General features: G+C 48.0%; 1 protein-coding gene across 6 annotated transcripts in view; it reads left to right on the forward strand.

Annotated features, from left to right (window-relative positions):
* The window catches only part of zdhhc2 (zinc finger DHHC-type palmitoyltransferase 2), a 34,052-nt gene that overhangs the window by 5,506 nt on the left and 15,968 nt on the right, over positions 1-12,578 (forward strand). For 3 of the 6 annotated variants that reach the window (XM_046323172.1, XM_046323169.1, XM_046323171.1), the window contains one exon: positions 5,914-5,940. The exons of 2 other annotated variants lie outside the window; for them this stretch is intronic. In XM_046323172.1, the coding sequence (XP_046179128.1) occupies positions 5,914-5,940 (27 nt within the window). Of the gene's footprint in view, positions 1-4,712; positions 4,938-5,913; positions 5,941-12,578 lie in introns of those variants that run through there. One more of the 6 variants, XM_046323174.1, reaches the window with a different exon arrangement.

Consider the following 12,578-nt stretch of genomic DNA (forward strand, 5'->3'; position numbering starts at 1 on the left):
GCTAGTGAATGTAGCGAGCTAGTTTAACCTACTCAAACACCTGACTCAAACAATTAGCTAGCTATGGCTATCCAGCACTGGATGGATAGTTTCAGTTGCTCAGATCACCTTTCCTCGGCTCTGACTGTATGTTGTGCAGACTGCAGTGTGCTCTGAACCTGTGTGCGGATGGAACTTAAGGATTTTGGGCACTGGCCAGCCAGCCTAGTAGACCACCATTTTTACTAGCCCTGGTCAAAAATTTGTGCCATGCGATATTTGAAAAGACAACATTTCTCTAGGCGGCAGGCTAGTTTGGTACGTTTTCTACTAGCCCGGTTGAACAGTACTAGCCTCAGGCTACCTAGCTAGCTTAATATCCATCCCATCCCTGGGTGTGCTCCTTCAATGGTTTTTTGAAACTGGAAGGAACAAGGATGATGAGCTCTTGGGGAACTATGTGTTGGGTATTTATTTTATTAGTTATGTGTAGGATGCCATGTCTCAATTAGGGAGCTGGTCCTGTCTTTTCGGGGCTGTTCATATTGTTTTTTAGGTGTGTGTTAATGCTGTTGATGTGTATTAGGTGTGTGCTAATGCTGTTGATGTGTATTAGGTGTGTGCTAATGCTGTTGATGTGTATTAGGTGTGTGCTAATGCTGTTTATGTGTATTAGGTGTGTGTTAATGCTGTTGTTGTGTATTAGGTGTGTGTTAATGCTGTTGATGTGTATTAGGTGTGTGTTAATGCTGTTGATGTGTATTAGGTGTGTGTTAATGCTGTTGATGTGTATTAGGTGTGTGTTAATGCTGTTGATGTGTATTAGGTGTGTGTTAATGCTGTTGATGTGTATTAGGTGTGCACTGGTGCTGTTGGAGTGTATTAAGCGGGGGTTGGAACCTACATTATTTTCGTTCTAAACAGAACCTTTATTTTGTTGTTGTTACTTTCCACTCCACCAATCATGCAGTGCGGATAGCAATGAGGATTGAGCTAATTGCTATGAAGTGGGCAAGCTATAGCTCAGTGAGTTGTTTACATGTGTGATGGAAAGACACGTACGAGATGCAACTGACATTTTGCGGGTGGGGAGAGAATAAGAAAGCAGGTCCGGCTCCAGGATGACATACCTGAGGTGACATTTTAAATCCATGGGTGGGCACAACTAGTATTGCTTTAGAGCCCTAATAAAATAAGGTAGATTGGTCCTACTGCCTTTGAAATGTACAAAAATGTATTTGAAATGTAGCCTTACACATCAACAACCATTGTTTTGTATAATGGCACAAGAAAGATATGCGCCCCATTATGACATACAAGTGTATACAAAATGCAGCCGTAGCTGCCGTAGACCTACCCATAATACAAAATGCAGCCATAGGCCTAGACATAATACAAAATGCAGCCATAGGCCTAGACATAATACAAAATGCAGCCATAGGCCTAGACATAATACAAAATGCAGCCATAGGCCTAGACATAATACAAAATGCAGCCGTTGCAGCCGTAGACCTACACATAATACAAAATGCAGCCATAGGCCTAGACATAATACAAAATGCAGCCATAGGCCTAGACATAATACAAAATGCAGCCGTTGCAGCCGTAGACCTACACATAATACAAAATGCAGCTGTAGCTGCCGTAGGCCTACACATAAAGCCATAGCTGCCGAAGGCCTAGACATAAAGCCATAGCTGCCGTAGGCCTACACATACAGCCGTAGCTGCCGTAGGCCTACACATAATACAAAATGCAGCTGTAGCTGCCGTAGGCCTACACATAAAGCCATAGCTGCCGAAGGCCTAGACATAAAGCCATAGCTGCCGTAGGCCTACACATACAGCCGTAGCTGCCGTAGGCCTACACATCATTTGCGCCTACCAACAGGATGAGCACCGCTAGGGTATCAAAGATTCTTACAGGCTTCGCTTAAACTTTTCTGTTGAATTTGTGACTCTATGCAATGAGCATAACCTACAGCCAGGCAAGATGCCACTTCTCCAGGTGCACAATATTTTCTGTGGGAGAGTTTCAGAAAATAGGGCTGTGAGACACGGGCTTAATCGAAGACACATGGAATGTAGGGTGAATAAGGAGAGTACAGGGTAACAAAAGACGAACAGCAGTGGAACTAAGGACTCTAGAGATTGGGAAAGGGCCAATGAAATAGGTGGAAAGTTTGCGGGACTTCACCCGAAGGGGCAGGTCCCGTGTGGATAGCCGTACCCTCTGCCCAATGCAATAGCGAGGAGCTGGAGTCCGGCGGCGATCCACATGTCGACTATACCTGGAGTTGGTCTTGAGATGCGCCGCCCGGTCTCTTTTCCAGGTATGCCGACAATGGCGGAAGAACATCTGGGCCGAGGGTATGTTGACTTCCTGCTCTTGTTCTGGGAATAGCGGAGGTTGATATCCGATGGAGCACTCGTAAGGGGAGAGTCCCGTGGCCAAACAGGAAAGAGTGTTCCCGGGCATACTCCACCCAAACCAGTTGTCGGCTCCAGGTAGTGGGGTTGGTCGAGACAAGGCATCTCAAATCAAATTTTATTTGTCACATACACATGGTTAGCAGATGTTAATGCGAGTGTAGCGAAATGCTTGTGCTTCTAGTTCCGACAATGCAGTGATAACCAACAAGTAATCTAACTAACAATTCCAAAACTACTGTCTTATACACAGTGTAAGGGGATAAGGAATATGTACATAAGGATATATGAATGAGTGATGGTACAGAGCAGCATACAGTAGATGGTATTGAGTACAGTATATACATATGAGATGAGTGTGTAGACAAAGTAAACAAAGTGGCATAGTTAAAGTGGCTAGTGATACATGTATTACATAAGGATGCAGTCGATGATGTAGAGTACAGTATATACATATGCATATGAGATGAATAATGTAGGGTAAGTAACATTATATAAGGTAGCATTGTTTAAAGTGGCTAGTGATATATTTACATCATTTCCCATCAATTCCCATTATTAAAGCGGCTGGAGTTGGGTCAGTGTCAATGACAGTGTGTTGGCAGCAGCCACTCAATGTTAGTGGTGTCTGTTTAACAGTCTGATGGCCTTGAGATAGAAGCTGTTTTTCAGTCTCTCGGTCCCAGCTTTGATGCACCTGTACTGACCTCGCCTTCTGGATGATAGCGGGGTGAACAGGCAGTGGTTCGGGTGGTTGATGTCCTTGATGATCTTTATGGCCTTCCTGTAACATCGGGTGGTGTAGGTGTCCTGGAGGGCAGGTAGTTTGCCCCCGGTGATGCGTTGTGCAGTCCTCACTACCCTCTGGAGAGCCTTACGGTTGAGGGCCAGGCGGTGATACAGTTGCCGTACCAGGCGGTGATACAGCCCGCCACGATGCTCTCGATTGTGCATCTGTAGAAGTTTGTGAGTGCTTTTGGTGACAAGCCGAATTTCTTCAGCCTCCTGAGGTTGAAGAGGCGCTGCTGCGCCTTCTTCACGACGCTGTCAGTGTGAGTGGACCAATTCAGTTTGTCTGTGATGTGTATGCCGAGGAACTTAAAACTAGCTACCCTCTCCACTACTGTTCCATCGATGTGGATAGGGGGGTGTTCCTTGTTTCCAGGTCTTGGTTTGCCCACTCCGACTGGCCGTTGGATTGGGGATGGAATTTTTTTATATATTTTTTTAACCTTTATTTAACCAGGCAAGTCAGTTAAGAACACATTCTTATTTTCAATGACGGCCTGGGAACAGTGGGTTAACTGCCTGTTCAGGGGCAGAACAACAGATTTGTACCCTGTCAGCTCGGGGGTTTGAACTTGCAACCTTCCGGTTACTAGTCCAACGCTCTAACCACTAGGCTACGCTGCCGCCCCAATCCAGAGGACAGGCTGGCCGATGACCCAATAAGGGTGCAGAACGTCTTCCAGAACTGAGACGAGAACTGAGGAATCCAGTCGGAGACCATGTCCACCGGGAGTCCGTGGATCCTGAAGACGTGCTGCACCATTAGCTGGGCCATCTCTTTGGCAGAGGGTAGTTTGGGGAGAGGAATGAAATGGGTGGCCTTGGAAAACCAATCCACTACCGTCAGAATTATGGTGTTGCCATCAGACGGAGGGAGCCCAGTGACAAAGTCCAGGGAGATATGGGACCAGGGACGATGAGGGACAGGTAGTGGCTGAAGGAGGCTGGAAGGGGCTTGCCGTGGAGTCTTATTCTGAGCACAAACGGTGCATGCGGCAACGAAGACAGATGCGTCAGGAACCATTGTGGGCCACCAGAAACGTTGTAGGGGGAAGGCCAGGGTCATCCGGAACCCGCCTGGAGGAATGAGCCCATTCCAGGACCCGGGACCGGACTGATTTAGGGACGAACAACAGGTTAGCCGGGCCACCTCCAGGGGCATGCTGGGAACGTTGTGCCTTGCAGACCAGGGTCTCAATACCCCATCCCACAGCAGCCGCAAGGCATGAGGTAGGGAGGATGGTCATCCGAGGATGTGGCAGCGGGACTGTACAGGTGAGAGAGGGCATCAGGTTTAACATTCTTGGACCCTGGGCGATGGGAAATGGTGAAGTTCAACCTGGTGAATAACAGAGCCCACCGGGCCTGCCTGGAGTTAAGGCTCTTGGCTGTGCGGAGATATTCCAAATTCTTGTGGTTGGTCCAAACCAAAAACGGATGTTCTGCTCCCTCCAGCCAGTCTCCACTCCTCCAGTGCCATCTTGACCGCCAGGAGTTCTCGGTTACCCACGTCATAGTTTCTATCTGCAGAGTTGAGATGATGGGATAGGAAGGAACAGGGATGGAGCTTTTGGTCCTGGACAGATCGCTGGGAATGGATAGGCCCCACTTCAACGTCAGAAGCATTGACCTCAACCACAAACTGACGGGACGGGTCCGGATGGATGAGGATGGGGGCTGTTGTGAACCGACACTTCAGGTCCACAAAGGATCTGTCAACCGCTGGGGACCATGTGAACGGTAATTTCTGAATCCAGCTTTTAAGGTCATTAGGCTACTAGACTATGCTTCGGAGGGGGGGAGGGGCAGGTTGCCTAAACATGCACACACGCTGACAAGATTTTCAGCTTGCAGGCAGACACTGGAAGAAGTTTCTGATTGACAGAGGGAGAGCTTTGCATAGGGTTTTTTTGCGGGACTGGAAAAAATTGCCCGGGAACGTAAAATAATGTTGATAGCCGGTTCCCATGCTTTGAAAATAAAGGCTCTGTTCTGGAACAGTATAGATCACTTTCGTTCCCAGTTCTGATTCTATTCCTTTAAATATTTATTAATTTTCCGGTTTTTGGTTCTGTTCCCTGAACTGGTTCCAACCCCTGGTATTAGTTGTGTCTTGGTGCTATTCATGTGTATAGGTGTATTAGTACGTGTGTAGTAGGGTGCTACTCATGTATATTAGCTGAGCTGAATCAGTGTGTTGAGGACTGTGGTGCTGATCCTGTCATGTGGTCAGCTGCTTTGTCTCAGACCTGCCCTGCCGCAGGTGGAGCAGCTGCCAGTCAGCATTCACGCCAGACTGCACCAGGCACGATGCTACTGTTGTCGCCACTGCTTTTGTGTTAATGCACAGCAATGCTTTACTATATCAAAAGGTAAAAGAAGGAGAGTAATTTATGATTGGATCAGGTCGTGATTATGTTTCTGTAAGTTGTGGGAGTTTGATGTGTCAGATGGCACTTATAGGGATTCAGTGCACTTGCTGGGTGTCTGCATCATCCTCAGTTTATTTATCGTTATTAAACGGTAATTTGTGTGCCAAGGATATTGATGCCAAGTACACCAAGGAGAAAATAATCCTTTGTTTTCAGCACAATCTACACATTATGATGACACATTATACTGAAGAATGTTCAAAGCATTCCCATTTCTTTATTTGTCCATAATACAGCAAACAACACAGAGACATGACTGCACATTTCTCATCTTCTCTTTTCAGAATCGATCGACAACATTGGACAGAAGAGTAAGTCCCTGACCCATATATATTCTTCTACAGTATAATGAACATTAATACCTGCCAGTAGCAGTATGATAGGGGACAGTGGGGCAAGTTGAGACAAAGGGGTAAGTTGAGCCACCTTTATTTCTAGGAAACCATACACAAAATGAATAATTTGACCAAATATTTAAGAAGAGGTCCTCATTGCATGCAGTCTGTGAAGGAAGACACCACATGGAAAAAGTGGTAAGCAAGTTAGGTCCAAAAAACAGATTTTTACCACGTCAAATTAATGTATTGGGTTAGAAGTTTCATGATGCTTGTATCTAAACCAATATAGATAATTTAAAGATTGTTCTTTGTATCAGTTGGGGTCTCTATAAGCTTCAATATGAGGTCATAAACCTAGTATGAACGTGCATCCCTATATTTTGTGGGCTAATATAGTCCAAATGTTTGCCTTGGGGTAGGTTGAGTAAATGGCCATGGGGTAAGTTGAGCCAATGGTAAAGACAATGGCAAGTTGAGCAAATGGAGGTGTTTTCTTCCCAGGCGTAATGCAAGGCATTATCGCTGGAATATGAGGTAACAAGGTGTTAGGTGTTAAACCTGTGTTAAAAGATGCTTAAAATGATTAAAACACAAAAAGATCAAATTAAATGTTATTTGCCACATACGGCGAATACCGCGAAATGCTTTACTTTACAAGCCCTTAACCAACAATGCAGTTTAAAGAGAAATAAGATTGAAGAAAATATTTACTAATTAAACTAAAGTAAAAAATAAATAATAATAATGAAGTAACACAATAAAATAACAATAACTAGGCTATATACAGGGGGTACTGGTACAGAGTCAATGTGGAGGCTATATACAGGGGGTACTGGTACAGAGTCAATGTGGAGGCTATATACAGGGGGTACTGGTACAGAGTCAATGTGGAGGCTATATACAGGGGGTACTGGTACAGAGTCAATGTGGAGGCTATATATAGGGGGTACTGGTACAGAGTCAATGTGGAGGCTATATACAGGGGGTACTGGTACAGAGTCAATGTGGAGGCTATATACAGGGGGTACTGGTACAGAGTCAATGTGGAGGCTATATACAGGGGGTACTGGTACAGAGTCAATGTGGAGACTATATACAGGGGGTACTGGTACAGAGTCAATGTGGAGGCTATATGCAGGGGGTACTGGAACAGAGTCAATGTGGAGGCTATATACAGGGGGTACTGGTACAGAGTCAATGTGGAGGCTATATACAGGGGGTACTGGTACAGAGTCAATGTGGAGGCTTTATACAGGGGGTACTGGTACAGAGTCAATGTGGAGGCTATATACAGGGGGTACTGGTACAGAGTCAATGTGGAGGCTATATATAGGGGGTACTGGTACAGAGTCAATATAGAGGCTATATATAGGGGGTACTGGTACAGAGTTAATATAGAGGCTATATACAGGGGGTACTGGTACAGAGTCAATGTGGAGGCTATATACAGGGGGTACTGGTACAGAGTCAATGAGGAGGCTATATACAGGGGGTACTGGTACAGAGTCAATGTGGAGGCTATATATAGGGAGTACTGGTACAGAGTCAATATAGAGGCTATATACAGGGGGTACTGGTACAGAGTCAATGTGGAGGCTATATATAGGGGGTACTGGTACAGAGTCAACATAGAGGCTATATATAGGGGGTACTGGTACAGAGTCAATATAGAGGCTATATACAGGGGGTACTGGTACAGAGTGTCATGCAGGTGAAAGAGGACCCAAAAGCGACTTAACAGAAACAGAGTTTATTCAAGTCCAAACAGGGAATAACAGAAATCCTCTAGTCTGTAGAGGGGAATAACAGGAGAAGCGGCCACAGACTGCAGGTCGCTTCGGGTAGGCGCAGGCCGTAGTTGACAGAGACACCTGCTCACACGCAGCATCTGATGAAGGCAAAAAACACGACAGGACAGGGCGATACACAATCACAGCAAAAACACGACAGGACAGGGCGAAACGCAATCACAGCATGGTGAATACTAAACAAGGAACCGACGGGACAGCAACGGAACACAAAGGAATAAATAGGGACTCTAATCAGGGGAACGGATCGGGAACAGGTGTGGGAAGACTAAATGATGATTAGGGGAATAGGAACAGCTGGGAGCAGGAACGGAACGATAGAGAGAAGAGAGAGCGAGAGAGTGAGAGAGGGAGGGGGAGAGAGAGGGATAGAAAGAGGGAAAGAACCAAATAAGACCAGCAGAGGGAAACGAATAGAATGGGGAGCACAGGGACAAGACATGATAATAAATGACAAACATGACAGTACCCCCCACTCACCGGCGCCTCCTGGCGCACTCGAGGAGGAATCCCGGCGGCAACGGAGGAAATCATCGATGAGTGAACGGCACGTCCCGAGACGGAACCCAACTCCTCTCCTCAGGACCGTAACCCTCCCAATCCACTAAGTATTGGTGACCCCGTCCCCGAGAACGCATGTCCATGATCTTATGTACCTTGTAAATAGGTGCGCTCTCGACAAGGACGGGAGGGGGAGGGAAGACGAACGGGGGTGCGAAGAAAGGGCTTAACACAGGAGACATGGAAGACAGGATGGACGCGACGAAGATGTCGCGGAAGAAGCAGTGGCACAGCGACAGGATTGACTGGGAGACACGGAACGGACCAATGAACCGCGGAGTCAACTTACGAGAAGCTGTCGTAAGAGGAAGGTTGCTGTGGAAAGCCACACTCTCTGGCCGCAACAATACCTTGGACTCTTAATCCTGCGTTTATTGGCGGCTCTCACCGTCTGTGCCCTGTAACGGCAAAGTGCAGACCTCACCCTCCTCCAGGTGCGCTCACAACGTTGAGCGGAGGGAACGCTGGACTCGGCAAGCTGGGATGAGAACAGAGGAGGCTGGTAACCCAGACTACTCTGAAACGGAGATAACCCGGTAGCAGACGAAGGAAGCGAATTGTGAGCGTATTCTGCCCAGGGGAGCTGTTCTGCCCAAGACGCAGGGTTTCTGAAAGAAAGGCTGCGTAGTATGCGACCAATCGTCTGATTGGCCCTCTCTGCTTGACCGTTAGACTGGGGATGAAACCCGGAAGAGAGACTGACGGACGCACCAATCAAACGACAGAACTCCCTCCAAAACTGTGACGTGAATTGCGGACCTCTGTCTGAAACGGCGTCTAACGGGAGGCCATGAATTCTGAATACATTCTCAATAATGATTTGTGCCGTCTCCTTAGCGGAAGGAAGTTTAGCGTTAGAGAACCTATCGACAACCGTCAGAATCACAGTCTTCCCCGCAGACAAAGGCAGACCGGTAATGAAGTCTAAGGCAATGTGAGACCATGGTCGAGAAGGAATGGGGAGCGGTCTGAGACGACCGGCAGGAGGAGAGTTACCCGACTTAGTCTGCGCGCAGTCCGAACAAGCAGCCACGAAACGGCGCGTGTCACGCTCCTGAGTCGGCCACCAAAAGCGCTGGCGAATAGACGCAAGAGTGCCTCGAACACCGGGATGACCAGCTAACTTGGCAGAGTGAGCCCACTGAAGAACAGCCAGACGAGTGGAAACAGGAACGAAAAAGGAGGTTACTAGGACAAGTGTGCGTGAGTGCTTGCTTAACCTGTCTTTCAATTCCCCAGACTGTTAACCCGACAACACGCCCATAAGGAAGAATCCCTCGGGATCAGTAGAAGCCACAGAAGAACTAAACAGACGGGATAAGGCATCAGGCTTGGTGTTCTTGCTACCCGGACGGTAAGAAATCACAAACTCGAAACGAGCGAAAAACAACGCCCAACGAGCTTGACGGGCATTAAGTCGTTTGGCAGAACGGATGTACTCAAGGTTCTTATGGTCTGTCCAAACGACAAAAGGAACGGTCGCCCCCTCCAACCACTGTCGCCATTCGCCTAGGGCTAAGCGGATGGCGAGCAGTTCACGGTTACCCACATCATAGTTGCGCTCAGATGGCGACAGGCGATGAGAAAAATAAGCGCAAGGATGAACCTTATCGTCAGACTGGAAGCGCTGGGATAGAATGGCTCCCACGCCTACCTCTGAAGCGTCAACCTCGACAATGAATTGTCTAGTGACGTCAGGAGTAACGAGGATAGGAGCGGACGTAAAACGTTCTTTTAGAAGATCAAAAGCTCCTGGGCGGAACCGGACCACTTAAAACACGTCTTGACAGAAGTAAGAGCTGTGAGAGGGGCAGCAACTTGACCGAAATTACGAATGAAACGCCGATAGAAATTAGCGAAACCTAAAAAGCGCTGCAACTCGACACGTGACCTTGGAACGGGCCAATCACTGACAGCTTGGACCTTAGCGGAATCCATCTGAATGCCTTCAGCGGAAATAACGGAACCGAGAAAAGTAACGGAGGAGACATGAAAAGAGCACTTCTCAGCCTTTACGTAGAGACAATTCTCTAAAAGGCGCTGTAGAACACGTCGAACGTGCTGAACATGAATCTCGAGTGACGGAGAAAAAATCAGGATATCGTCAAGATAGACAAAAACAAAAATGTTCAGCATGTCTCTCAGAACATCATTAACTAATGCCTGAAAAACAGCTGGCGCATTGGCGAGACCGAACGGCAGAACCCGGTACTCAAAATGCCCTAACGGAGTGTTAAACGCCGTTTCCACTCGTCCCCCTCTCTGATGCGCACGAGATGGTAAGCGTTACGAAGGTCCAACTTAGTAAAGCACCTGGCTCCCTGCAGAATCTCGAAGGCTGATGACATAAGGGGAAGCGGATAACGATTCTTAACCGTTATGTCATTCAGCCCTCGATAATCCACGCAGGGGCGCAGAGTACCGTCCTTCTTCTTAACAAAAAGAACCCCGCCCCGGCCGGAGAAGAAGAAGGCACTATGGTACCGGCGTCAAGAGACACAGACAAATAATCCTCGAGAGCCTTACGTTCGGGAGCCGACAGAGAGTATAGTCTACCTCGAGGAGGAGTGGTCCCCGGAAGGAGATCAATACTACAATCATACGACCGGTGAGGAGGAAGGGAGTTGGCTCGGGACCGACTGAAGACCGTGCGCAGATCATGATATTCCTCCGGCACTCCTGTCAAATCGCCAGGTTCCTCCTGAGAAGTAGGGACAGAAGAAACGGGAGGGATGGCAGACATTAAACACTTCACATGACAAGAAACGTTCCAGGATAGGATAGAATTACTAGACCAATTAATAGAAGGATTATGACATACTAGCCAGGGATGACCCAAAACAACAGGTGTAAACGGTGAACGGAAAATCAAAAAAGAAATAGTCTCACTGTGGTTACCAGATACTGTGAGGGTTAAAGGTAGTGTCTCAAATCTGATACTGGGAAGATGACTACCATCTAAGGCGAACATGGGCGTAGGCTTTTCTAACTCTCTGAAAGGAATGTCATGTTTCCGAACCCATGCTTCGTCCATGAAACAACCCTCAGCCCCAGAGTCTATCAAGGCACTACATGTAGCACCCGAACCGGTCCAGCGTAGATGGACCGACAAAGTAGTACAGGATTTTGATGGAGAGACTTGAGTAGTTGCGCTCACCTGTAGCCCTCCGCTTACAGATGAGCTCTGGCTTTTACTGGACATGAATTAACAAAATGTCCAGCAACTCCGCAATAGAGGCACAGGCGGTTGGTGATCCTCCGTTCCCTCTCCTTAGTCGAGATGCGAATCCCTCCCAGCTGCATGGGCTCAGTCTCAAAGCCAGAGGAGGGAGATGGTTGCGATGCGGAGCAGGGAAACACCGTTGATGCGAGCTCTCTTCCACGAGCCCGGTGACGAAGATCTACCCGTCGTTCTATGCGGATGGCGAGAGCAATCAAAGAGTCCACATCTGAAGGAACCTCCCGGGAGAGAATCTCATCCTTAACCACTGCGTGGAGTCCCTCCAGAAAACGAGCGAGCAGCGCCGGCTCGTTCCACTCACTAGAGGCAGCAAGAGTGCGAAACTCAATAGAATAATCCGTTATGGACCGTTCACCTTGGCATAAGGAAGCCAGGGCCCTAGAAGCCTCCCCACCAAAAACTGAACGGTCAAAAACCCGAATCATCTCCTCTTTAAAGTTCTGGAACTTGTTAGAGCAATCAGCCCTTGCCTCCCAGATAGCTGTGCCCCATTCTCGAGCCCGGCCAGTAAGGAGTGAAATGACGTAAGCAACCCGAGCTCTCTCTAGAGTATGTGTTGGGTTGGAGAGAGAACACAATCTCACACTGCGTGAGAAAGGAGCGGCACTCAGTGGGCTGCCCGGAGTAGCAAGGTGGGTTATTAACCCTAGGTTCTGGAGGCTCGGCAGGCCAGGAAGTAACAGGTGGCACGAGACGTAGACTCTGGAACTGTCCAGAGAGGTCGGAAACCTGAGCGGCCAGGTTCTCCACGGCATGGCGAGCAGCAGACAATTCCTGCTCGTGTCTGCCGAGCATGGCTCCTTGGATCTCGACGGCAGTGTAACGAGCGTCTGAAGTCGCTGGGTCCATTCCTTGGTCGGTTCCTTCTGTCATGCCGGTGAAAGAGGACCCAAAAGCGACTTAACAGAAACAGAGTTTATTCAAGTCCAAACAGGGAATAACAGAAATCCTCTAGTCTGTAGAGGGAATAACAGGAGAAGCGGCCACAGACTGCAGGTCGC

The sequence above is a fragment of the Oncorhynchus gorbuscha genome, linkage group LG23, assembly GCF_021184085.1.
Source record: "Oncorhynchus gorbuscha isolate QuinsamMale2020 ecotype Even-year linkage group LG23, OgorEven_v1.0, whole genome shotgun sequence".
Classification (NCBI taxonomy): Eukaryota; Metazoa; Chordata; class Actinopteri; order Salmoniformes; family Salmonidae; genus Oncorhynchus; species Oncorhynchus gorbuscha.